Source organism: Anastrepha ludens, chromosome 4 (assembly GCF_028408465.1).
Source record: "Anastrepha ludens isolate Willacy chromosome 4, idAnaLude1.1, whole genome shotgun sequence".
Taxonomy (NCBI): domain Eukaryota; kingdom Metazoa; phylum Arthropoda; class Insecta; order Diptera; family Tephritidae; genus Anastrepha; species Anastrepha ludens.
This window is the reverse complement of record NC_071500.1, coordinates 72542806-72569436: the sequence shown is the minus strand read 5'-3', so window position 1 is coordinate 72569436 and position 26631 is coordinate 72542806. Positions and strand designations below refer to the sequence as shown.

The 26631-nt window shown below is 36.5% G+C and overlaps 1 protein-coding gene across 10 annotated transcripts in view; it reads left to right on the top strand.

Moving 5' to 3' along the window:
- Positions 1-26631, top strand: part of LOC128859771 (translational regulator orb2-like) — a 116652-nt gene that overhangs the window by 46869 nt on the left and 43152 nt on the right. For all 10 annotated transcript variants that reach the window (XM_054096843.1, XM_054096838.1, XM_054096841.1 and 7 more), the window contains one exon: positions 3279-3337. In XM_054096843.1, coding sequence (XP_053952818.1) covers positions 3279-3337 — 59 coding nt within the window. The remainder of the gene's footprint in view (positions 1-3278; positions 3338-26631) is intronic.

Here is a 26631-nt window from a genome sequence, read left to right as displayed (position 1 = left end):
CTAAATATGGGTCACAAAGGAAAACTGTCCTCTTTTGGTTGTGCCCAAATGATGTGGAATTCTGAGAGGCCCTACATTGGTCTTTCCGATGAAACGAAATTTAATTTGGATCGCACAGATGGATATCATGAATATTTGTATGACTTTCTCAAGAAAGGGCATCAACTAATTCGCCATCAAAGTGAAGGGAGAAGTGAGTGTGTGTGTGGAGCTATTTGTGATGAGACATTTGAGCTGGAATTTTTGTTCAAGAATTTAAGTGCGAGAAGTTACAATCACGTACTTGAAACTGGCGTTCTTCACTTCAAAAACATATTTGACAATTTGCAATGGCATCTTCAACATGGCAATACTCCGATTCATAATGTCCGTTTAGCAGAAACCTGGACTGATCTTCAAAACGTAGGTATTAAACTTAAAAAGTGATCACCGAACTTACCCGATTTGAATACGATACCACCTGTAATGTGTGCCCTGAACTAAATTAAAAATAATAATAAAATGGGATAATATCAACGAAGAAAAGTTATATAAACCAAATTTATTTAAATATAAACAAAATTAATAAATAGAAAACAAAGTTCAAGCACATGTGTTCACATTTGAAGATTTCATATATTTGGAATCAACATTCGGATGGATGGAATATTACATATTATGTTTTTGAACCAATTGCTTTTCTTGAAGATAAGCGGACAGAAAAATTTGGCCACCCGCTCAAATTTCTGAAACGGGATCATGAGGTTTTTTTTCGTTTAAGTTTCCGGCATTGTTCATATGGGTCGGCAAGTCGCCGAGTCTCAGGGTTGGTATGTTTCTCGAGACTTTTGGTATGAGCTGCAGCATATTGTTTGACAACTTCACATACCGACATTATCTTGAGTTCACGATGTAAGTCAGTTTAGATACCATGGTGCGCTTGCTGTGCATTTTATGAATTTATTTTGAGATACAGTGGCCTTTGATGACTTAAGAGGATCCTTCTTGGCAAGAGTCGCAATTAAATTATTAGTAGTGCAAGGCGTTTTCTTTTTGCCACCACGACGTTCAGTGAACGTTACAACAAACTTTTTGTTTTCGAAGATTGACCACAATCATTCACTCCTCAACCGTGCAATGCTGCGTACGAATCATCTTTGAAAGAAATTAATTATTAGTTATTACTGTTCATTTTTCCTATTTTAGTGGCCACACAAAACTACTTTTTATGAAAATAATCGAATTTGTGTAACCAATAACGCAACTTAATAAAATGTTTTCCAATAACAGGTGTTATTTTGAATAGCTCGCTGTTTCGGTAGATGTCACTTTTGAAGCTGTCATTTTTTAATATTTGACAAGTAGAAACTGCGCAATTAATAAAAGTGGAACGATACACGCATAAACAACGCATTGCAATTATTAAAATTCACTATAAAAATGGTGAGCGTTTGGGAGAGACGGTTCGTAAAACTCGAACATTTTTGGGTCATCGTGAAGCACCTTGACGGACAGCAATACAGAAATTGATGAAAAAATTCGAGCTGTTGGGACAAGTTAGTGATGTGAAGAATAAAACCCCGTGCACGTCGCTCAAAAACAGCCGAAAATATTGCTGTTGTAGCCGAAAGTGTTGGAGAGAACCCAGGTTTGTCCATTCCTCGTCGTTCTTTGGAATTAGGCATTCCACAAACGTCATTATACCGTATTTTGCATAAAGATAAGTCTTAAGTCCTATAAGACCAGTTAACACAAAAACTCAAGCCGGCCGATCATCAACAACGTCGTGTCTTTGCTGATTGGGTCGTTGAAATGCATGAAAATGATCCGGAATCCATCGAAAAATCATCTTGAGTGATGATCAGAAAATCCGAAAGTTATTGTTGATCTTTGCGGTTTTGGTCCGACGGAGTCATTGGACCTTACTTTTTCGAAAAAGAAGCTCGAGCAACAGTTACGGTGAATGAATTGCACTATCGTGAGATGATTAACAATTTTTTATGTCCGGAATTGAATAATATTGATCTGGACAACGTGTATTTTCAACAAGACGGCGCTACGTGCCACACAAGCAACGAAATCATTGATCTTTTACGAGAATAACACCTCTTATTGGAAAACCCTTTATAATGGATCTTTTAAATTTACAACGAAGCAGTGATGTCATTTGTAAAAAAGCCAAATTTTTCCGATTGGCACAAGAAAATCGATAGATAAAAGTAGCGCCCCTATTTTAAGGACCATATGCGTATCTCCTCAGACTTCTTCGAACAATATTTGAAGTTTTAGCCAACTTTGATAAATCATATATTAACTATCAATTGTGAAAAATAGAGAATTGTACTTTTTTAAATTTCCTTCCTTTCCACCTCATAAAAACATCTGCCGTTCGGAGTCGGCTTGAAACTGTAGGACCCTCCATTTTTGGAACAACATCAAGACGCATGCCACAAATAGGAGGAGGAGTTCGGCCCAACACCTAACAAAAGTGTACGCGCCAATTATTTTTTTATTTATTTTACACGAGTATGTGGTTGATTACTTGACTTGATGGATAGTATGAAGTGGTGATTTCTTTCTCCCAGAAAATGTTGCCATTTCATTGCCCTCTACAATTTTTAATTTTGATTCCAAAATAAGTGTAATCTAATGAGAAAACTCCGTGTTCTATTCTAAGAATGCCGTATTCAACGAGGGTAAAGAGACAAATTTTCTCCCTTGGGGAAACCTTGCCAAGAGAGTTGGTTGCCCTGAAAAACAACTGACTAATTAAAACATTAATATTAAGAAATGTTTGGACCGAACATAGATGGATACATACTCGCATTATTTTGTGCTCTTTCTAGGGTAGGCAATAATATATGCCTTTTTACGGGGTTGAGTGCAGCATTGAACAATTTGTACATTCTGGAAGGGCGACATCGCTAGTTGAAGGTTTAACTCATGTCGATTAACTTTCTCTGGTGACAAGGATAATAGTTGCCATTTTTTTTTCTTCTTTGGAAAGTAAAATTCAAACTACTTGTATTTTTGACTGAGCAGCAAATCCCTGGACTTTGAACGAATTTGTATCCAATATCTCAGTTTATATCTTCACAATTATAAATTATTTATTATTTGAAATTATACTAATATATCTTATAAAACGTAGTAGATTTAGCAATAATGGTCGACTTTGCCAGAAAATTGCCCTGAAATAAGTTTTATATTAATAAGTTTATGTAGGTAAATATTTTTTGGATATGTGTTATATGTGTATATACATATTTATATTGACCTAAATATTTTGCTCTTTTTAGATGGAAGATGTAAATACAAGGAATAACTTTCTGCAAGGCAACTTCTTCAATCGTAAAAGGTATTTATTGCACAAGTTTGCTTTCTCTATATTTCATTCAACTCATCCAACAAAACATTTTTAACTCACACAACTTCCGAATCTATCCAAAGTGGTCTAATCAAATGTTGGTTGCTGTATATGGAATAAAAACAACTTAAGTTAAAAGAAGAAAAATGGCCTACACATTGATATACTAAATACTGAGTTTAAATACTGAGAAGAGAAGTGAGGAGTAGAGTAAAGCTACTTTTGCCTTTGGTTAGGCGTATAGCAAGAATGATAGATTACAGATTGCGACATCCATGAGAGTATTTCGGACGGTCTATTACTAGTGAAAAACAATACAACGGTAAAACCGAAAACAAATATCCATTTTTACGTCAGCTCAATAGCTGATTCTGTAAAATTCAATGAGAGCGAGATAGCGGTTTCTAAAACTTAGGTTTGTAGATTATCCAATGGCAATCACCTAAATTACCACCTCGGCATTGTATGGTCTTGAGGAGCTCAGAGTTAAGCGCATAATGCGATTACCAACTTTAAAAGTGCTTGGGAAGCTCTGAACTTCAATAGCTGCCAATAGATTTCGTTACTCGGATAGAGCAAACCGAATATTCGAATTCAGATGTGATTTTTCAACACAACAACTTCTTTAGCGTTCCTTTTAAGTATTATTTGACTTTTTGAGTTTTGAAGAATATACGGCTCACAAGTTCGAGATCTAAGGTATTTAATGAATGAGATGCATGTTTTAATATTTTGTAATTTTTAGTGTATTTTTCACATCATGAATGTTAGTTTTTAAGACAAGGTTAGGTTAGGTTAGCCTGGTTGGCAATAAGCCACGCATAGACCTTTTGGTCCCTAGCGATACCAGATGGAGACCGACCTCTATGAATACCTGAAGTAGACATCATGTAGGATGTCAGCGCTTTTGGCGAATCTAAGTAGGGCTGGGAGCTCCGCTATTGAGACGTCTTCCTGAAGTAGACATCATGTAGGATGTCAGCGCTTTTGGCGAATCTAAGTAGGGCTGGGAGCTCCGCTATTGAGACGTCTTCCAGACCCTCAAACAATGGGGCTCCCAGACATCTTAGTCGCGTTTTTAATAATGCCGGACAAACGCACAGAAGATGTTCTAAAGTCTCCTCAACATCCTCTCTGCATTTTCTGCATTTGTCCGTGTTAGCAATCCCTATCTTGTACGCATATGCAGCCAATAGATTGTGTCCTGTTAGCATACCTATGATAGTTCTGCATTCCTTTCGCGAGAGCATAAGTACGAATGGAGTCAGTTTTTTGTCGTTAGTTCTACACATGACTTTTTCTGTTTTGCATGTGGCCTGGTTAGTCCACCTAGCATCCACTTGCCTTTTCATCGTCGTCCATTTCGTTGTATATTGTGTTTAGCGGTTTTGGTATGTCGTTCTCTTGTTCAAATGGTAGTCTCACAGCACTCTTTGCTATCTCATCTACTATTTCGTTCCCCATAATGCCTTTGTGACCAGGTACACAGTAGATATGCAGCCTATTGTTTCCGGCTAGCCTTTCTATGGCCTCCCTGCTCCGTCGAACATTTTTGGACTTAATACAATATGAGCTTATTGCTCTTATTGCTGCTAGACTATCCACGTATATATTAATTGTTGAGTTCTTTCTTGTTCTAGTGTAGGCTAGCTCCGCGGCCTTCCCCACAGCAAAAACTTCCGCCTGGAAAATACTGCTGTGGTCTGGCAGCTTGATAGGCTGCCTTATTCCTAGTTTTGAGCAGTAAATACCCGCTCCCACTCCGTCTGGAGTTTTCGAGCCGTCTGTATAGATGTGAAAAGTTCTATGGCCAGACTTCATGTCTTGTGCCATGTTGTTGTTTTTAAGACAAAATATTCTTTAAATTTATCTGACATGGCCGTCTTTGTGTCACTGTAGTCGGGCTATCGTCGTTCTCGTAACTTCTTTTTTAAATTAAAAAAAGTGCTTTTCCCACTGCCAGTCTGTAGACTTACTTACTTAGATTAGATTAGATTAGAGTTTTGGGAGGGTTGGACAAGTCCAAGCTTTCAGTCAGGAGACCGTTGTACTACACCCGGATAGATTCCAGTAGAAAGAATACAGATAGGAAAGATAAAAAGTGGGGATAAGACGGAAAAATTAGTTTGAAGTCACTCTTCCACAAATCTCTTAGATTCATTGAAGAATCTTAAGAGATCTGGAAGAGGAAGAGTATGAACTTTATCCATACTCAGTATATCGCAACCCAATATCCTAAGTCTGATTCTGGTAAACGTTCCCAAGGCAGGGTAGGCATATCGGGCTGTCTATGACCCCCATGGCAGCCATGTGCTGACTACAGACGTTGTGCCCTGTGATTACCTACCAGTATTCTCAAATCTTTTCTGCTGAGTTTTAAGAAAAAGGTCGCTATTTTCATGTTTGCTTCTTTCACAAAGCACTTGCACGAATTCAACCCAGACTAACGTCCTCTATGGGTACGAGTAGACCTCATGAAGTCGACAATCCATAATTGAATCGATGCAGAATTGACACCTAGAAAAGGTTCAGGGCCTAGTGACATACTTGCAGAGCCTTCATTAGTCAATTTATCAGCTAACTCGTTCCCTGTGCCTTACTTACTGACTTACTTGTCATACCAACTTGTCATGCTTCTTCTGTACGACCCAGTAAATCAGCGTAGCACTTACCATTCATTGTAGTCTTTTTGGGTAGGTAATCAATTAATAAATTCCCTCGCTATTCCAGAAAATGGTAACCATAATCTTTAACGCGGACTTTTCCACTTTGAATTTTTTTGGTGACTTTTCTGCCTTTTTTAATTTTACCTCCTGAATTGACTTTTGCTTGGACTCCGGGTCATATTGGCGAATACAGGTTTCATCACTGGTTACTGTGGTTGCAAATTTCGTCCTAATCCCTGTGACACAACTCCGTTCCTTGCTAATCTGTAGCTTTTCTGCAGTACTAATAGGCCAGTATAAGTTTTGCGATTTACCAACCTTTTTTGGTACCAATCGTCAATGGACGACCCGGGCTGGTTTGTTAATAGTTGAGCCTGTTTTCTAGCACTGTATATGAAGGTGCAGAAAGCTCAAGACTCGGTGACATTTCTTCAAACATTTGCTCCAGCGTATTTCCTTTTTTAGCAAGCAATTTAATAACAGCGTGGTGCCTCAAATTGCGACATTTTCCGTTGGTTTGTTGCTTGCTCCGGAATAACTGTTAATAAACGAAACACGAAAAATACTTACTTACTAAAATTCAAACTGATTGGGCATTTTTTATTATTTTTGTGTAGAACCATTCATGACATTTGTCCGTTAAAGATAACCCCTTTCAAATGTTGGCTGCAACTGCGCTGTAATTCGGCTATCCGTTAATACCAATTTTGAATGATTTGCTGGGGGATTTCGGTCGGTATCTCGTGAATAACTTTGTAGTGTTGGCTCCCAATGCCTCAATCGTAGCTGGTTTATTCACAAACCATTTAGACTTTACATACCCCCACAAATAAAAATCCGAAGGTCTTCTAATCGGTCAGTACCATCCAATAATGTAAAATTATTTTCAATTTTGCCGATGGTTTCCCGAATAGTGCGCATGGCAGGACAGTTATGTTTCATCATTCGTCAACATCCAGACAACATTCGCTGGTATCTGTTCTCCATAATCTGAATATCTTGAGGAGATCGTTCATCTTGTTCTTCATTTACAGCACCAAGATTCTCAAAACTCGAGCATTCATTATATGGAAGAATAATAATACACAATATATACTTAGTTCTGCCATAAGTTCTGTTACAAGTTAAGTCCGTTATAGATATGAAATTATAATACTGTTTTTAATGAAGTAAGTTTTATTTAAACATTTAAATATAAAAAAAATGTTTAAATTTTCATTCGAAATGGTCAGCATTTGCTTTTACACAATCCTTCAAACGATTACGCCATTCAGCTATTGCAGCACGCACGGTTTCTATGGGTATTGGCGTCACTTCTTGAACAAAAGATTGTTTAGACACTTCAAATTTCTGTGAGGTTTTCGACATGCCATATTCTCGAATTCTGACCACAAACTGTATTCCAATACATCTGGACTTGCAGACAGTCTCATTTGTGAAAAGAATATTTTCATGACCGTTGACTGCGTGCCACCGAAGAACTTGCTTGCACCTGTCGAGTCTAATTTTCTTCAAGCGCGTTATCAAAAGATGACCAGTGCAGCGACGGAAGGCTTTCATGTGCAGACCATCTCTAATTAGTCTTGACATGAATGTGGTCGATACATTCATTTCCCTGGTCATGATTTTCTGCTTTCTAAAGGGATTTCTGCGAATTATTTATCGAACCATGCGAGGGCGACCACTCCTTTTTCTGTCTGTCCCTTCTGATGTTTTTTCAGTAACTCGTAAATATGACTTGCACTTTTACCACACTTTTGTTTGTTTGTTCCCGCCGTTTGCATTGCCGAATTTATGGCAAGACTAAGTATATATAATTGGTGCGTACACCCTTTTTGGATGTTTGGTCAAGCTCCTTCTCATATTTGTTGCGTGCGTCTTGTTGTTCCGCCGCCTGCGAATGGGAGATTTTTTTATGATGTCCATTTTCATAGCAGAAATGCACTCGAAAGCTTGCTATTCCTTGCCGAAGGCGACCGCTTTTAGAAAAAAAAAAATTATTAATTGGTGTTTCGTGCCCGCGGTTTCGAACCAGAATATTTCCGAATGGTAGTCACGCACCAAGCCATTTTGCTATGGCAGCCGCTAAACTTTCTCTTTATGAGTATACATATATATATTTTCCGTGGTTTCTAGGAGGAACCCGGGGTCTGGGCATTATCGGGATTTTTTAGAAACTCTGATTAAAAAGTTGAAAGTTTTGATGATAATTTGTGAAAATTGTTAAATTTGTGTGCTTTTTGCACAAAATGTGGAACTTCGATTTAGATGGTTTGTGTTATACAAGGTGGAGCAAAATTAATCATACATTTTGTTTTTGAATAACTTTTCTACTAAATACAAGAAAAAATGAATTTTGTGTGATGGAAAGCTTTATTTTGACGCTTACGCGCTCCATTGCTTGTCTGTTTGTATATTGGAGCTGTGAAGTTCATAGGTGTCAAATATAATTGACGTACGGCGTCATTTCCAAAAATTAAAAATCTTCCGATAATGCGATTGATTTTGCGCCACCTCGTGTAGTGAACTATACAAAAAATGAACATGTAAAATATTGAGGATACTAATTTTTCTGCTTCCGGCAGGCTTGAAAACACAAACCGTTATTCATTACATGGTGAGGATTGAAGTGGTTCACAACTAGTTTTAATCAGAAATTTGTTTTAATATATCAGCTAAATTTACTAGTGCGATTTTTTTGAGCTATAAGTGATGTTGATATTGTTTTGATTTCTTTTGTCAAATTGCGAGCGTGGCTCGTGGTTAATTCTGCCATTGCATACAACAAACTCTCCTGGGCGCCGACTGTTCGTAGCGGTTCGCAACGAATTTATGAATGAACACAGTCGCTCACGTATTGTTCTATTTCGGTGTTGCCAAGCGCATTGAAGACTACCCCAAGTTTCTTTCGCAGTGGGCCATTGTATTTCCGACGCGTTGTTGGTAACAACAGGCCAAGGCAGACAGTTTGTATGTGGGGAGATTGGCTGTTTGACTGGTGTAAGGCTGAAGCTTGTTATTTGTTGTCAAGGGAAGACTGAAGTAGGGACTGAAGTAGCTGACAGTCTGTTAGTTTGTTTAGTTCTTTGCTTGTGCAATGGGTGTAACGATTTTGCATTCATAAGCGCATTCCGATGTAACCCTTTGCAAGCCGTTGCAAGCCTTTGCGCATACTCGCGCCTATAGATCATGCAAACAATTTAGTCAACGTTAGAGTGAGTTGCAATTGCGAAGTGCAGGTGAAACGCTTCCAATTATTGTGTTTGTATATACCACTTGCATCGAAAACAGTGAATGAGTTTTGCTTGAGACGTGGTTATTTTTTTATCTTTTATTTCTATTTGCTTTTGAGGCTTTCAGTCTTTCAGCTGCACTTTGCACACTCAAGCACTTATCCATTCTTGATGCACTCACCAGCCAAACGTGCTTCACTTGTTAATGCAGTCGGCAGTAAGTGGAAGTCTCTACTGCATCTATGTACATACATATGTTGTATGTATACATGTGTGCATATGCACGTGTCTATGTATTTCTGCATTTGATTACTGGCTGATTGTCACTGCACCGAAAACTAACAACAATCTACATTGTTAATGACTTTGATGGCCGCACTGTTTTTACGTTTATATGTCTACTTAATTTAGCTTAGCCGCCTCCGCTTTTGTTTTCTATATGCATTGGTGTGTGTACCTACATATGCTCATACGACCCTCTATACCTGCTCTTCTATATTGAGCAATTTTCTAGCGTTGACGTTGGCATCAGTGTAAACATTGTTGTTGTTGTTACTGTTATTGTTAGTGTGGGTATTTTAGTGCAATACTCTCAGCATTTTACATTAATCTATGCAATGCAAACAAAAAGTCTGCTTTCTTGCACCTTTTCATTTTAAAAATTAAAAAGCGTCTGGGTTGGCTTGTTATTCGTTCGACGGCACCGATTCTCCCAGTCTAGTAGGCGCGTGTCTGTTTTACACTCCACTCTCCATAATATTCTATTGGATTCGTTTGCTTCTCCTCTAGCTACTACAGACTTCACTCTCGTAGGCTTTTTATGTCTGCATTCAACCTCCTTGCTGTTATTGCGCCTGAATGTATGTTCACTTTTTATCCCTTTTCTTTTTGAATTTTACACTTCTTTTGTGCATTTCTACTTATTTCTTTTTTTTTCCTACGTCGCTCTATGGCTGGTGCATTTTTATGCATGGCAACGGTGATATGCGGTGGAACCACTTTGCGCTCACAGTGTCGTTAAAAAAATTCTAAATAACGCTAGCTAGACTCCATAATAGGCATACCATACATACGTACGTATTTATGCATGTACATATGTTTGGGGTTTATAGCCTAACATAATATGTACAAAGTACACAAATAAAAATTATATCGGAAGAAGTGCTCTCAGCTGGTTCGAGGGGTTATTGATTCCAGCATGAATTACATACAGAAAATGGGGAAAAGGGTGTACATGTTTGTGTTTTTATAACCGAAAACTTGCTAGAGTAAAAATAAAAAATATCGCTGAGTATATTTTGACCCTTAACAGACCAGTGCCGCCATACAAGCGGCATGGTAGGTTTTCTTACTGGGTCCAACACTGCGTATGTGGAGGCAAATCTATTTTATTTTTTTATGACTTATTGTTATATTTATTAGTAATGCGAAAATTGTTGTGATATCTTGGGAAGAAAGCCTCTAAGACGCGCTAATATATCATTCGCAGTGGAACTAAAAACCACGGCACAATCCGCTCGGATCGAAGAGGCCAAGATTTAAGACGGGGAAAAAAATATTACTACGGAGAGTGCTGTGCAAAGTACTTTAAAATACAATAATATAAAATTTAAATTATATTGTTATCCAATTACCCTGATTATGTGTTTTTAAATGCTTACTAAAATATAAATTTCATATTTTCTATATTCGATTTAAAAAGGTTTAGTACACAGTTTCTTTTCCTGTAGGGTGGGCAATGTAAAATTTGCTTTTTGAATCGGCTATAAAAACTAATCAATATTTTTTCAAACTTTTTTTATTTTGAAGATTGAACATTGTCATTTATGAATGAAAAATAATATCGTTCAAACGACTGCCACGACTGGCTTTACAGGAGGCCATTCGATCAACCCAATTTTTAAGCACATTTTCGATTGTTTGGGCTCCAATTTCATGAATGACAACTTCGATTTCGTGTTTTAAAGCATCAATCGTCTCTGGATGGTTCGCATAGCATTTGTCCTTAACGGCTCCCTACAAAAAATAGTTCAACGGGCTTAAATCACAGCTCCGAGGCAGCCAGTTAATATCGGAATTCAAAAACGGTGGCCAAAAGTTCGAGTGTAACTTTGGCAGTGTGACAAGTTGCACCGTCCTGTTGAAACCAAATGTCGTCCATGTCATCCTCTTCAATTTTTGGAAACGAAAGCTCGTTGAGCATGTCACGGTAACGCTCGCCATTTACTGTAACCGCGGAAGAAGAAGAAGACTCGACACTTTGGAAATAGGTTTTCAATATTTCCCAATTTTTTTTCAAGCGTATAGCGTCCCATTTCGTAAATGTCAAACCTTTAAGTAAATTTTGAACACATTTGACATGTCTTTTGTGTTACCATTCTCAAAAAAATAGGTGGTTCAAAAAGCAAACGCTATATGGCCCACCCTGTATAAAAAATTGCTTTGGCCTGGCGGGAAATAAACTTGAAAAGCTTCCCTTAGTAGGTTATGAAAGAAGTAAATAAAAATATATTTTTCGGTTGGTTATGAAATAAAATTTTATTTAAGACACTATCACGTGCGGTTATTCAGTTTATTTTTACAAGTATAGGGCGATTTTTAATAGCTTGAGAACTTAAAATGATAATACAAAAGAGAAATATTGTGGGAACGAATTTGTTTAACATAATCTGATAAATAATTTAAATGCATTTATTTTTTAAATATGTTATCCGGCATATATTCGCCGCGGCTACGAGTTACGCTGTATGGCTAATTGTGCCGTCTTGTTTGAACCAAATATCTCGTTGATGTTTAGCTAATTAAGTTTTGGAAACAAAATTTTAGACAGCCATGGCTCAATATCGTTCGTCATTCACTATAACGGCAGCTCCTTTATTATTTCGAATGAAATAAGTACCGACCGCCAACGTGAAGACCGTACGTAAAATGATTAAACTATTAATATTAACTTTGCGAACAGATTTATTTTTTTTAAAGTAAATTTCCATAATTTGGAAGCATTGTTCTGTCGTTAAACGAGTCCTGATGCCCTAACCAAACTTACTGAACAAAAATGTCGAAACATTTTGCCATTCTTGACACCTGAGTTATCGATAGTTTTCATGGAGCTTAAAAAACATTATTACTATACACTTTTACGCGCGTTTGTGCATAAGGGTATTATGGTTTAACAGTATAAGAGAATCTATTATATATAAATAGATATACATACATATGGGACCTGTGCTCAAAAAAATATGAGCTCGACGATTTATCAAGTTTTGGCTATATTTTTGGATTAAATTTTTGTAAAAGTATAGTGCATTCTACAACAATAACCCACCGCTTCAAACTTTGTATAAAATTTCAAAAACAAAAAAAAATACACAAGTAGGTCCACATTTTTTTTTAAATGCTGGTTATGCAGTTGTATAGCTCATTCAATGTTCATTCATTTTGCCCATGCAACAAAGTGAAAGTGTAAAGTCGCTGGAAATTTTCGTTGATTTTTGACAGTTTCTTTTTTGGTGTAAGTTAAAATGTTTGAAACATCATCAAAGGTGCCGGCGCGCCAATGGCATGTCGGGCTTGCTCCCACTAACTTTATAACATTCCTTCTCCTCGGCTGATTTCCACCCCCGAACTGATTTAGTATTTCTTCAAGGTGGAACCGGGTTTACCTATGTCTATTGACACAACAGGTTCCTGCGTCCTTATATGAGATATATAAGGCATAAAAAAGCGAAATTACTCGCAAAAGAAAAATTTTGAAACTTGGCGGTGCCACTCACAATTTTGTGTAAGTGTGTGTATCTCGATAAAGACTTCATGAAACTCGTCCATACTTGGTACACGTAATAAATATTATTGAGATCCGACAAATACCATGCCCATAATTAAATTATGTTGAGGTAAAATTTCCGTCCGTCCGTCATTCATAACATTCAGTTATGACTCTCAATGTGTATAAGTTTGTTTGATTACAGAAATTAACAGCCGGCCCAAATGAAATTTTAGTAAAACATACGCGGACACATAAAGTTTGGGCCGACCCGAATTTAGCACTTCCTTACTTATTTTCAGTAAATTTTAGTTATTTGGAAGTTTTGTTTCATTGCTTGCTCAATATTCTGTTTAATAACTAAACTATTGCCGGATAATAACTAAATCATTACTGATTAATCAAATATTAAATTTTGTGAGCAAAAGCTTGATGCGGACACGTTGTTTTGCAGAGTTCGTACAAGTTTAATTCCTTAATTTCAACCAAGACGTAGTTGCCATGCCACTACACAATGAAGCAATGACAATTTTTTCAGTGCAAAATTAATAGTAAAATTGTAAAAAGTTGGCAAAAGAACGGAGGATTAACCCATTCATGCCCGATTTTTTTAACCTTTAATGACCATCAATGCAAACGTGTACATAAACATATCAACCACGTGTTAAATAATAGTGATTCTTGCGTTCTATCCGCCAAATTTCATACAGTTCGTATTTCGTACAGTTTATGCCATGGTAAACTAAAAAACGATTTTATTCGCATCACACAATAAGTTGCAATTTTGCAGTAAAGTCAAAAGAAGTCATAATATATTATTGAATTTATTAATATAATTTTTTGTTAAGAATTCACCCCTTCCCAAGCTACAATGCTAAATCAATATAACCTTCTGAATGGTAATGTGGACTAATGTAGACTTTTATGAATGAAACAAATACTCTTATCGATTTATATATTTTCCATTTTGTACTTTTTGATCAATATCAACAAATTTTGAGAAATTTGGACTTAAAGCAAGAACTCATATTTTGATATTTTTCCCAAAGGAAATGCAGTTGCCTTTTTTTGAAGTGTTCCCAATGAAATTATATTAACAAAATAGTAAAACGATTAATTGCTTTTTTATCTTCTGCATAGGAGCTCCTGTGATTGGGCTCTTTTTCACTGCAGTTATCTGTACATTCGATATGACAAACCGTCATTCACTACATGGTGAGGATCGCAGTGGTTCACAAATAGCTTTAATCAGAAATTTGTTTTAATATGTATATCAGCTAAATTTACTAGTGCGATTTTTTTGTGCAATAAGTGATGTTGATATTATTTTTGTTTCTTTTGTCAAATTGCAAGCGTGGTTTGTGGTTAATTCTGCCATTGCATACAACAAACACTCCTGGGCGCCGACTGTTCGTAGCGGCTCGCAACGAATTTATGAATGAACACAGTCGCTCAAGTATTGTTCTATTTCGGTGTTGCCAAGCGCATTGAATGCATTGAATTGTTTAAGCATGCATGGTTTTAAACTCCACTGTGCATCATTCTGGAATTTGCCTTGATAACTGTTCTAACTGTAGCGTTCATATTTGTTTTCCTTTGAATTTTTTAACTTAACTCTTGCCCAAACATTTTCTATAGGGTTGCCATCAGGCGACTGTGAAGGCCAATCCAACATTTCATTCTCATTTGCCTGTTTCCACTCTACACACCTTCGTATTCGATACTTGGGATCGTTGTCCTCTGTAAAAACCAAGATTAGCTGGTTCTACCAAACAGGAACAGTCCCAAACATGAACCTTAATTGGATGAAATATTGGATGGTTAACAGTTCGTTGAAGTTATCGATTATCAGCTAAATACCAGGACCGACGTATGTAACTATTTGCCAAAAAAAGGAATTTACCCGTGAATATTTTTTTAATAGAAAAAATATTAAAAATTAAAAATTAATAGAATGCAACTCCATGAGCTCAAGTACGTGATTTAAAAGTCATCACGGAAACTCATGGACCGAATGAACTGCCCACAAGGCTTAAGAAAAATATTGAGATTTTTATCTAAGTTAGTGTGTAGATTTTCGGTCGGTGGATGGAGACTAAAGTTGCTATAATGTAGAATGGTCTTTGATATACCCCTCGTAGGTCATCCTGTGGGGGAAACTCGACAGCTTTCATCGAATAAATCAGTATAAAAACTTTCTCTCAGATCAATGCAGGAGTTGTTTAGTAGCAGTTAGTAGCAGTTTTGATTAAAATCTGGTTAAATATGTTAAAAGTTGAATTGAAAGTATTAATTCTTCTTTGTCCAATACTGCTAATACGTGCTTATCTCTATGTATGTTTGTTACATTCTAAAATGACGCACCCTCTACTTAAGTATCCACATACTCTCTATATTGCTGCGGGATTTGAGTTAACCTTTAATGCACACATACATACATTTTAATCCACATACATATGTTGTAAGTAATGTTGAAACTCTTGCCTGCATCTGCAGTTTCATACTTTATATGCTGAGTCTTTTTAAGTTTGCTGCACCTAAAAGCATGCAATTAAAATTGCATATAGACCCAGACAGCTTGCATGTATGTACGTGCATACACTCATACATACTCACGTATACTGCATTCGAACGTTGCTGTTCAATGGCTGAAAGCATTCAAATATGCACTGCAAGCATACAAGTGTGAATAAAATATCAACTCAATCGTTTGAGTCAGTCAACTTTTTACTTATGACGTTGTGAAGTGGGGTTCGAACGCCTAAAAACATGTAACTCTGAAATGTCTATACGTAAGTTGCTTGGTAAATTGCAGTATCTTTGCTGTTATCTTTAATTTTGTTTTCGAAAGTTAAATTTATTCATTATTCTTTTCCATAGAATCATATACAATTACATATTTTATTACCATCGTCAAATTTTCTCACCAAATAATCAGTTTTAGGCTCTCCCATATTTTTTTTTTTAATGTAAGTAAACTTAATTTTTATAACACACACGTTCACACCGAATATAAGTGAAGTTGTGGGTTTGCCCTCTTTTCAAGTACTTCCGGGTGTGCTAGCAGGAGTGTCGTTAACAAAATTTGTGTATGTTGCTTTTATTATGATAAGCCATCGTTCACCACTCTATGCAGTGCAAGGGTGTATTATTCAGGTTGACTTGTTGATGAGTTCTAGTAGGCTTTTAGTAAAAGGGTGAAGTTTCTCCACTCCTGCTTTGCATAGAAATTGTGAGAAGGCATATGTATATTTGACTAGTTTAAAAAACTTGACTAAACTAAAAATTTAAGTAGTGGATTAAAAGAGTCCCAGCTTTCTTAAAGTGTTTTTCAAAGTAATTTTTTAAAGGCTCGATATGAAAAAAATATTTTAAATACCATAAACAAGTTGCTGCCAAATTTTATTGAATTCATTTAGAAAGTGGTTCATTGCTTGGGAATTTACCAGTTATGAAAATTTTACAGACATTTGACATTTTCTATTGATAAACAACAATTGGTACTAATTGGGAAAAATTTAATAGAACCTAAAGGGTTTTCCAATAAGAGGTGTTATTTTGATATTCAACGAAAAACGCTATATTTTAATATAAATGATCGGATATTTATTTCATTACAAAGAGGAAGGTATGCCGTTAATAGTGGAAAATAACATCAGGCAATATCCTTTTCATGAAATTTTCCATAACCGAATTGCAAAGTGGCTGCCCTATGTCCTCGATAGGCTCACGAATTCCATCTTTGAGGTTTTGAATCGACCCTGGGCTGTTGGCGTAGACCTTCTCTTACACGTGGCCCCAAAGAAAAAAGTATCAAGGTGTTAAATCCCAAGATCTCGGTGGCCAGTTCTGATCACCTCTTCGAGAGATAACACGGTCCGGAAGCTTTTCGCGTAAAAGATCAATGGTTTCGTTGCATGTGTGGTCCATGTAGCGCCGTCTTGTTGAAAATCAACGTTGTCGAGATCAATACTATCCAATTCTGGCCATAAAAGATCGTCAATCATCTTTCGATAGTGCAATCCTATGCAAAATAACACCTGTTGTTGTAAAACCCTTTAGTATCACCTAGTGGTCGAAATCGACTGAGTATTTAAAACGGTGCTTATAATTTGCAGTGGACTATTTAATATTTACATGCACTCGTATATAAAGAGGAGGTTCCTATAAAGAAAAATAAAAAATAAATAAATAATTGGCGCGTACACTTCTGCTAGATGTTTGGCCGAGCTCCACCTCGGCGTGCGTCTTCGTATTGGTACACAAATGAAGGAACCTAGAGTTTTAAGCCGACTCCGCACGGCAAATGCTTTGCTTTTTGTAGGAGCTGTTTCATAGCAGAACAAACTACATTCGATGGTTGCCTGTTACCGGTATTAACCTATTTGCCTTTTACTCGTTGTCAAGAAGTTTATATGTATATAATTGCCACTTACACTCCTTGTTGGGTGTTAGAACGAGCTCTTCCTCCAGTTTGTGGTGTGTGTCTTGATGTTGCTCCACAAAGGGAGCGACCTCCAGTTTTATACCTCCTCCGAATGGCAGATGGTTTTTTATGAGAAGCTTTTTCAATGCAGAAATGCACACGAATGTTTGTAATTGCCTACCGAGGGACGACCGTTTTATACTTTTAACACCTATCGACAGCTGGATAGGTAACTTATATGGTAAGAGTACCACAGGTACAGTACAAGTAGCACTAGAGTGCCGTTTTGATACCATAATGTAGACCACTATCTGCGAAAATTTTCACAGCTTAAAGGAAGTAAAAACATGTACGGGCGTCTAGTTCTGTTGATGTATTGGAGGACAGAAACGGGATCTAGACTGGGGAATTGTCGCAGGCTATCCCCGAAAAGCACACTAAGGAACCACAAGCGCCATGCCGCCAGACCCGAACATTTTCAAAAAAATGTGTTGAATCGTCTCATTTTCTCCCGGATCCCCAGAGCTAATGCAATGGGGGTCGTACGGAAATCTAAGCTGCTCCGCATGCGTTTCGATCACCTAGTGACCGGTGACGACCGCTAAGAGTTCGGAAATTGAATGGTGGAGAATCACTAGCACTTTAAGCACCCTACTTCTGTCGTTCTGAGCCCAAAGTGTTTTTGAGATAGCACACGATAAGATAGAAAACTATCTGATCTATGGACAAGTTTGGGCAATTTATTCGTTTCACGAAAATAGCTCTTTTTTCTACAAAATTCACATAAAACAAACTTTCAAGCTTCGTGCAAATAAAAGAAACTTGAATTCTGTAAAAAGTTCAGACTTTTTAATCAGAATTTCGAAGACAAATTTCGAGTATGCAGAGTTATAGTCCACTGAATTTTGGTGCAATAAAGCGCAAGTTTGAAATTGCTGAAAAATCTCGTTGATTTTTTAAATATTTTTTGTTAACGGTTTTGGGTGGTTTCTTCCGCATAGAAAAATGCCAGTCAACCGTTATATGGAGGAACTAAACACACAATTTTGGCGGCTTTTTGCACCTCATATTTTCCATCAACCGAGTCAGTATGCTCACATATACAATAGTAACTCTCATTGTTTACTATTTTCTTAGTGTAATCAATTCGGAGTAGACCAAACTATGGCAATCAAAGAAAAACCTCGATTTCGGGTCGATTTGTCGTGATTTTTTGGAGATAGGCTCGTCTGAGAAGCGCCATTCTAATGATTGATGTACCGTTTCAATGTCATATTTATACACCAATATCAGGCCCCCATTTTTTTGGCGGTAGCAATGCCGCTTTGTAAACTTTCACAAGCTGCTCTTCAATCGTTCTGATCCCCGAGACATCATGCATAATGTTCTGCGTCGATTCGATATCGACTGCTTTTCCCCAGTGACGTTCGTGACGATCCGCGAGTAAAATGTCTTTAATTTTTCGTCGGTCACACTCGCATGTCTTGTATTCGTTAGTGACCAGTTGGTTTGCTATCATTAACATTTAATAAGTTAATAATTTTCCAAAGCTATTCTGTATAATTTATGATTGATCAAATGATAGACCTTGACCGAGCAAATTGACTTCGGCAAAAAAATTATACATGTTTTCATTAAATTTGTAAGTTTTTCCTGTTTTGCCCCTTTTTACTGCTTGTGGTCGTGGTTTTATCAAAACGCCTACAACAAATATCAATCACGTTGTGATTCCGCGTTACTGTTGGTGATACTTTAGTACGTAAATGTGATTTTGTTTACCTTTTTCTTACAACCCACCAAGTAAAGGGTGTTCCATTCAGACCATCTATTTTGAATTCTTTTATTCCGAACATCATAATTGCATGCAAACATTTCGCAAAGCGCTTGGTCGTCTATCATAATGAAATATCATCTGAAACACTTTTAAGCGCTATCAGAAAGATAGTCTATATTTTATAATACAAAAACAAAGTACACTACTATCGCATCCTTAACTTTTTAGTGTGCATTAAGAAGATAATTTTGTATTTGAGCGAACAAAAATCAAAGCCATCGCCAAATTTATTGAATATTAGAATATTAATATCGTATTAAACTGCTGTAGCCGAATGGCGTTGTGCGTCACTTCCATATCGTAGGGACCGCGTTCGAAACCCAATGTAGTCAAGAAATACAAAATGGTAGAAAAGGTTTTATCTAATATCCCCTCAGCAGGCCATGACAAACTTCTGAATACGTTTCTGCTATGAAAAAACCTGAAAAAAGTGAAACAGCAACAACCGGCACAGCACTTTGACGTTTGGAAGTGAGTTTCAAATAAGTAAAATTATCGAAGAACATTTTCTGCGCGCCAGGGGTAGAGTGCTCCAACGGAAAGGTGTACATATTTGCAATTTTTTACAATCTGGGGAAAATGAAAGAAAAAAAACCAATTGAACTAAAAACTACTCTTTTACGTAACGTTTCTGTGTCTTCCCGACAACAGTAAGAAATTGTCGGAAGTATCGCATGTGATTCAGTATGGACGTAACGCTTACGGGAAACAGTTTTTTCCCGAAGAAAGACAGTCAGAAGATGAGAAATCGTTAGCTTTCGCAATGAAACTCAATAAGAGAGTTTACCGGAGGTGCCGTTATCTTACGGCAAGGCGATTTGACCAATGTCATGAGATTTGACGAAGTTGCCTTCTTCGGGGTTTTTTGTTTGGTATTAAATGTATGTGCCAACAATTCTAAAATAATTCCTGAACTGAAAGACGGTGTTAGACTCGCCGCTGATGATGCCACTATGTCTTTGAAAATTTTCCAATATGGCCAACGACATGGCCGTGCATCAGATATTACGTTCCATAAATGAATACACGATTTACTATATTGCAATAAAAGCATCTTGGTTTTTCAAATAAACACTGCGTCCTTCCTTAAATTTTCGAAATTGCCGACCTTTCTGGTGCACCCTATACTAAAAATGTTAACTTCTCTGAAATTGAAAACTGCTGGCTTCACAAAAGTATACGCAATGTCATCAGCGACATGAAATTGAAGCGAGCAAAGTGGAAAAATGTGATTATTTTTCTAAGGGTTTGCAGCTTCTGCGCTCGTGGGAGGTAAATGCAATCCAGGCATTTACTAACTGGAAAATTGAGAATATTATTAATTTAGATGGAATTTAAATGAGTTACTAGTGGCATCATATTAAATTGTAAAATTAGAATCTTAAAACGAAATGAAAATACAAACTGGGCTAAAAGTGAATTTTAAGATTGAACAATTTTGATATTTTTTTAAATAAAAATAATAACATAATTCTTATGAATACTCAGATATCCGTTACAAAATGTGTGCCCTTTATCTACGGTGGTTATTGTATTTGTATCTATTTATTTTGCAAAAAAAAAAATCAACAAAAAATCAATAGACTTGTCCCTCACATAGCATCTCATACAGGTATGATATGGCGAGAGTGGGTTAATAAATCCTTCAAGATTTAATTAAAGAAAACATCTTTGCTGACAGACACACCATCACAGAAAAATCCACTGAATCGAATGTTTCTTAATTTTATGTGTGCTGTGATGAATCCAGGCTTCTTCTTTATTCGATGTTTTTTGGGCGAGCTCTTGCTTCAATTTGTGATGTGTGTTGAATGGAAGGACCAACAGTTTTATGCCGCCTCCAGATGGCAGATAGCTTTTTATGAGAACCTTTTTAATGGCAAAAATACACACGGAAGTTTGCCATTGCCTACTGAAGGGCAACCGAAAATTTTTTCTATAATTTTGTGTCCGGGGTTTCGATAGTCACACAAACCATTCGGCTACAGCGGCCACCATATTTCTTCTACGATCTTTTCACAATATTGTTGTCAATTGTGAGCAATCATATCCAAATATTTTTACAAAATTTACTTATTCATGCGATAAGTCTGTAGTGTGCGCACATCCATTCGTAAATTGTCTAATATCTCACTGTGGATTTTATTGTTCATCTCGGGTGTAGTGACCTCAATTGGGTGACCAAAATGTTCGATGTAACTTTTGCCGGTAAGAGCGCTTCCAAAAATGAGTGCACCTATAGCGGATTGTTCCAATCGAAGGCGCAGAGCTTCCGTAATACGTTCCTAACTTGAGCTTGGTTTGCGCGTTGGCTTATGTGGTGGCAGAAAAGTATTTAATGAGCATTTAATGCTCGTCGCGTCTATTTCAGCAACAGAGTCGGTTGGTGACAGAGGTGACAACCCAAACTTTTCTAATTTTCGGCGATTTAACCACACACTTGCGCTATACACATGTCAACATAACGTCTATGGACATTTGTATTTAGCTATCGTCAAATTTTATACAGGGTGGCTCGAAAACATACAAGTGAATAAAGGCTTTTTTTATATATATAAAACAAACTTTCCCCTTATCTATTGTCAATGACGCTATGTAGGGGAATTTATTTTTACAACTTGATAAATTTTGAACTCTAAACGATGGCAAATTTCTTCAATGGCAAGTTTTTCGATCTTCGTTCCTCTCTGTGCTATATTCCTATTGGTCGGTTGTTAAGGAGTTGGTGGCAGGATCACAGTTTCATTTAGGAGTTTAACAGTTTCGGTTAAGAATCATTTTATGACTTCCTTATATACAGAAGTTGTTTCAATACAGCTGTCGCTATGCTCAAACTAAGTATTTTGTAAGTGAAGCGAGAATAGAGGCATTTTAGGCTAAAATGGTATTTTATGATTGGGTGAATCTCTCTGAGACCTATTATTCATTAGTTGATGTTTCTTGCCGATTGGAAATCACATTTTTTGTAGACTTTTTTTGCGTTATTGGCAATACCCTCTGCAACAGGCAACCTCTCTTAATATAAAGCCAATCAATATAAATCGAAAATTGCCACATTTTCTCACAAGAAACAAAAAAAACGTTTAACTGTAATGAAAATGAATCATAAGCGGAAAATAGCAAATTAAATTACCTGTAATTTGATATATCACTCGATCAGTTAACGTATTCTCCAGATATAGAAATTTGTATGATCTACCTTTTTTTCTTGAATCCAAAACTTTTTTTCGCGATATCTTCAAAATATTTGGCAAAAATATATGCGAATTTTTGGCTCGCGACCGATTTTACATATAGGAGTTCGTTGGTTTGGCTCTTGGGCTTTGTTTTTGTTTTTTGCTGATATTAAATTAAATGTGAAAAGGCGGAAAAATGTAATTCAAACGGTCAAACTATCCAAAATTTCGTATCGGGTGATGAATAAATACAGGCACAATGCTTTTTGTTCTAGGTTTATTTATCATAACAGCCACAGCGACCAACTTTTGATAAACTGACACCAACATATTTAAATTAGGCTTATTAAAAAAAAAGTAAATTTATCAACCTTCTTTCCGCTCAACGTTTTAAATGCAATGAAAAGTCAATAGTGTATATATATTTATATTTACAAATATTATGAACATTATAAAAATATAAATTGTTAAAATGTGCAATTCACCAATCGCATATATCGACTTCGATGTGTCCGATAGTAAGTTTGGGCGTTACTATTCTGTTATTCTGGGCTGTTTTTAAGCGTTTCCTCTACCAATATTTTACAATTGAAACACGTCACATACGATTCAACAACAAGCAAGAACACTTGAATATACAAAAACAAAAAAATTGTTAACAACTCAAAACCCGTTTTCCGTTTAAGAAAACAAAAAACAAAAACACATTTAAAAATAGCGGTTTTTATTGAAGATGGCAACGATATTTGTAACAATTTTTAACATTGAGATTTCACTGCTGAGTGCCATAATATCCATAACCGTGCCTAACTGCATTGAAACATGTTGAGCAGCAAATACTTTGACACAACATGTTGCTATGGCTCTCTACCTCTTCATCCATTGCTGTAATACTCGTATGCATAGATGTATTATGTATTTATGTATATTCAAATACCCAATAAATGCTCAGCCGTCTACCACAATGCTCTCACAACAATACAATAAACTATAGTGAATATGTAAATGGATTTGCACACTTCTCTGCCACAGCTCGCTCAGTCAGCCAGTGAAAAGGAGCTCAACACAATTTAAAACAAATATTTTATTCACAACATTTGTATTTGTATGTATTTGTTAAATGTAATGTGTATGTGTGTACATGTAAACAAGCCAATAATTTTGTAACCGACTCGTGTAGCCAAGTAAAATCACAACAATACAAATATTTGATGAAATATTAAATGTAAGTGTTGGGTGGACAATAAATCGGTAGAGTAATGCATATCCTTTCGTCTACTTATTTATTGATCCACCCGCATGAGCAGCACCACATCAGAGTCAATCAATTGTTTATTACATACTACTCTAGCATACAGATGATAAATGTTAAACGAAGGAACTGCAAACGCCCAGTGTAACATATATGTAATGCTTAACGCTTAGAAATTGTATACCTAAGTATATCATACTCATACTCACATACATTTGTGAGTGAGAATGCCAATTTCCTGTCAAATTACCAACATGAAATGCATAAATTTTTGTTATTGATCAAATTGAAATGTCGGTGCTCAAATGCACAAGTCGAATAAATACATTAAGTGCCACCTCCATCGTTGCATATTGTAACGCTGGGCGGAAGCGGGTTAATATTAAATTTTATTGTTCCATCTTTTGTTTTATAAGTTAAGAAGACTTGTAATAAAATTACAACGCAATTCAAGTGAGTGTATTTGTGATTGATTGCAATGATGGAAAGCAGTCAGTTTATTGTAAAAAAATTTCGAGCAAAACATAATCAAATTTGGCTCTACTAAAACAATAAAATGTGCACTGATTTTCTAATCAAATAAATAACTATGTCTCTGGGATCAAATGGTATAAGATGGTAGCGATTGTATAAAAAAAAATGTCATGTATTTTGTTTTTCTTGTTTGACGGCTAAATTGTCCAAGTCAGCTGAACACACCCTTCTAACGCGGATTGCTTGCTCAATTTGTCGGATGTTTTATTTTACCTTATTGAACATGGAATTTGCATTATTCCGCATTTGCATTATGTTTGCGTTTCACGTGAAAAGGCTGTCGAAATCCACACGAATTGCATTGCACTGAAATATGCGTGAAATTTTCTATGTATCTCACGGCAAAGTAGTAATCAGTTCACGCTGAGAACACCCCGAAGCATGACAGCATCATGATGCCATCAACCTTTTCACACCTATTTATAATGCACCGTGGGCTAATAACACATTTAGCGAACATTAGGTTCAAAAGATTGATTGTGGCATGGGCTGTGTGGTATAGGCCTCATGCTGCTAAAATCAAAGATCTTCCAATTCCATGTCTTCAATTTTCGGCCACAAAAGTTTGTTTATCATGTCTTTGTAGCCTTCACCGTTAAACCGAAACGGCGTTCCCAGCAGTCAATGATGTCACCGCTCAAAAATTCGCACCAAACAGTCTCTGTCTGAGGTTGCATTGGTATCTCGACGATCAGGTGCGTGTTTTTCGAGCTCCATGCGCTCCACTCTCAGTCACCACAGCCAGGAACCATACTAATTTTATACTGAATTTATTTATAGAATTAATAAATCTTGTTTATCCTGCATTATCTTACATTTTAAGTATCACTACTGTTCTTTCAACGGACCGTAAATTGTTAAATCCACTTAAAGTTTAAACAACATTTATTGTGTGGTTAGGAACGCCTCCAACTTGTACTCTCCTTCTAGCGCTATATTGGTCCTGGTTAACCCATCCCAGTTTTGTGTCATTATTATTATCATTATCGGGCATAGGACACTGCGACCTCTGACGGGACCACTTTAATTAAAAAGTTCTCGGAAAACAAAATCAAAATACAAGTTTATTCCTCAAAAGCGATAATATCCCTTTCAAAGTGCTTCCCATCAACTGCAACGCACTTATGCTAGAGTTTCCTTATTAACTGTCTACCCTTCTGGCAAAAATTGCTGGCGTAAAATACCGTTAAAATCGGTAAAAACCGTGGGCATCGCTTTATTTTGTGAGTGAAAACGACGTGATTATTTTAGCCTTGGCTCATTCGGAGTTCTCCACTCATTCGCCTGATGCCTGGATTACGTGTCGATCGTAATCACGTCTCGTCTTCAGTTATGATGCGTTTGAGAATATTCGGCCTTTGGAAATCATGTCTTGGGCGATATCAACACCGTCCATTTTTTGCGCGAAATTCACGTGCTTTGGGACAAACTTTGCAGCAACACGGCGCAAACTCAAATCATTAACTACGCTGTCCTGAATGGATCCATAAGTAATGTTCAAACCCTCTGCCAGCTCTCTTATGGTTAATTTGCGGCTACTGATAAACTTTTAGTTCATTTTGTTCATCAGTTTTCGATGTCGACGGCCTGCCACTATGTTCGTCATCATCGATGCACTCACGATCTCTTCTGAAGCCTTCATGCCACTTGTAAACGGCTGTTTTCTTTAGAACATCATTACTGAGACAGTGTCCCAACATTTTTAAGGTTTTCGCACCATTTATTCCATTTTTAATACAAAATTTAATACAAACTGGTTTTTGCGTATTCAAATTCTTTTTTAAAACTTAAAAAATCGAAAACGTGCAGAGGTAGATTTATTCAAGGTGGCTTAACTTTTTCAAATGTTAAGCAATGGCTATAAAATTTTGGTAGAAATGTTAACCACAGGTGTGACAACTTAACAAAAACGAACTGAACACAAATCAGTTGACTTAAAGCGTCACGGGGTGGCTGTACCGGAAATGTTTTGATCAAGGTGGTATTGGACTTGGCCATTCATCCTATGTGTTAAGGTTTTTAGTAAATGCAATCAGTACCAATTTCCTCATGCAGATATTTTTTTTAGAAAAAACTATGCATAGTTGCTATTTAGTAGTTCATCTAGTTCATTCAGTAATAGGTTACAATTTTATAAGCTTTTATTCACTCAGTTATAATATTATTTTAAGAGTTTTGTTTGCTTGAATTGCGTTGATAAAAAAAATTGACTTGTAATTTCTAATCAATATGTATATACCCTATGTATATCTGTAGTAAGGATTTAGTATACCTAAGTATTCCACCTCACAAAGTATCACCAATACACCACATACCAGTACCAGTACATTCCATGCATTTGTTGCAACTTTTACATTTTATCAACCAATTCATTGCTACATCGTCTCACATCTCTATCCTC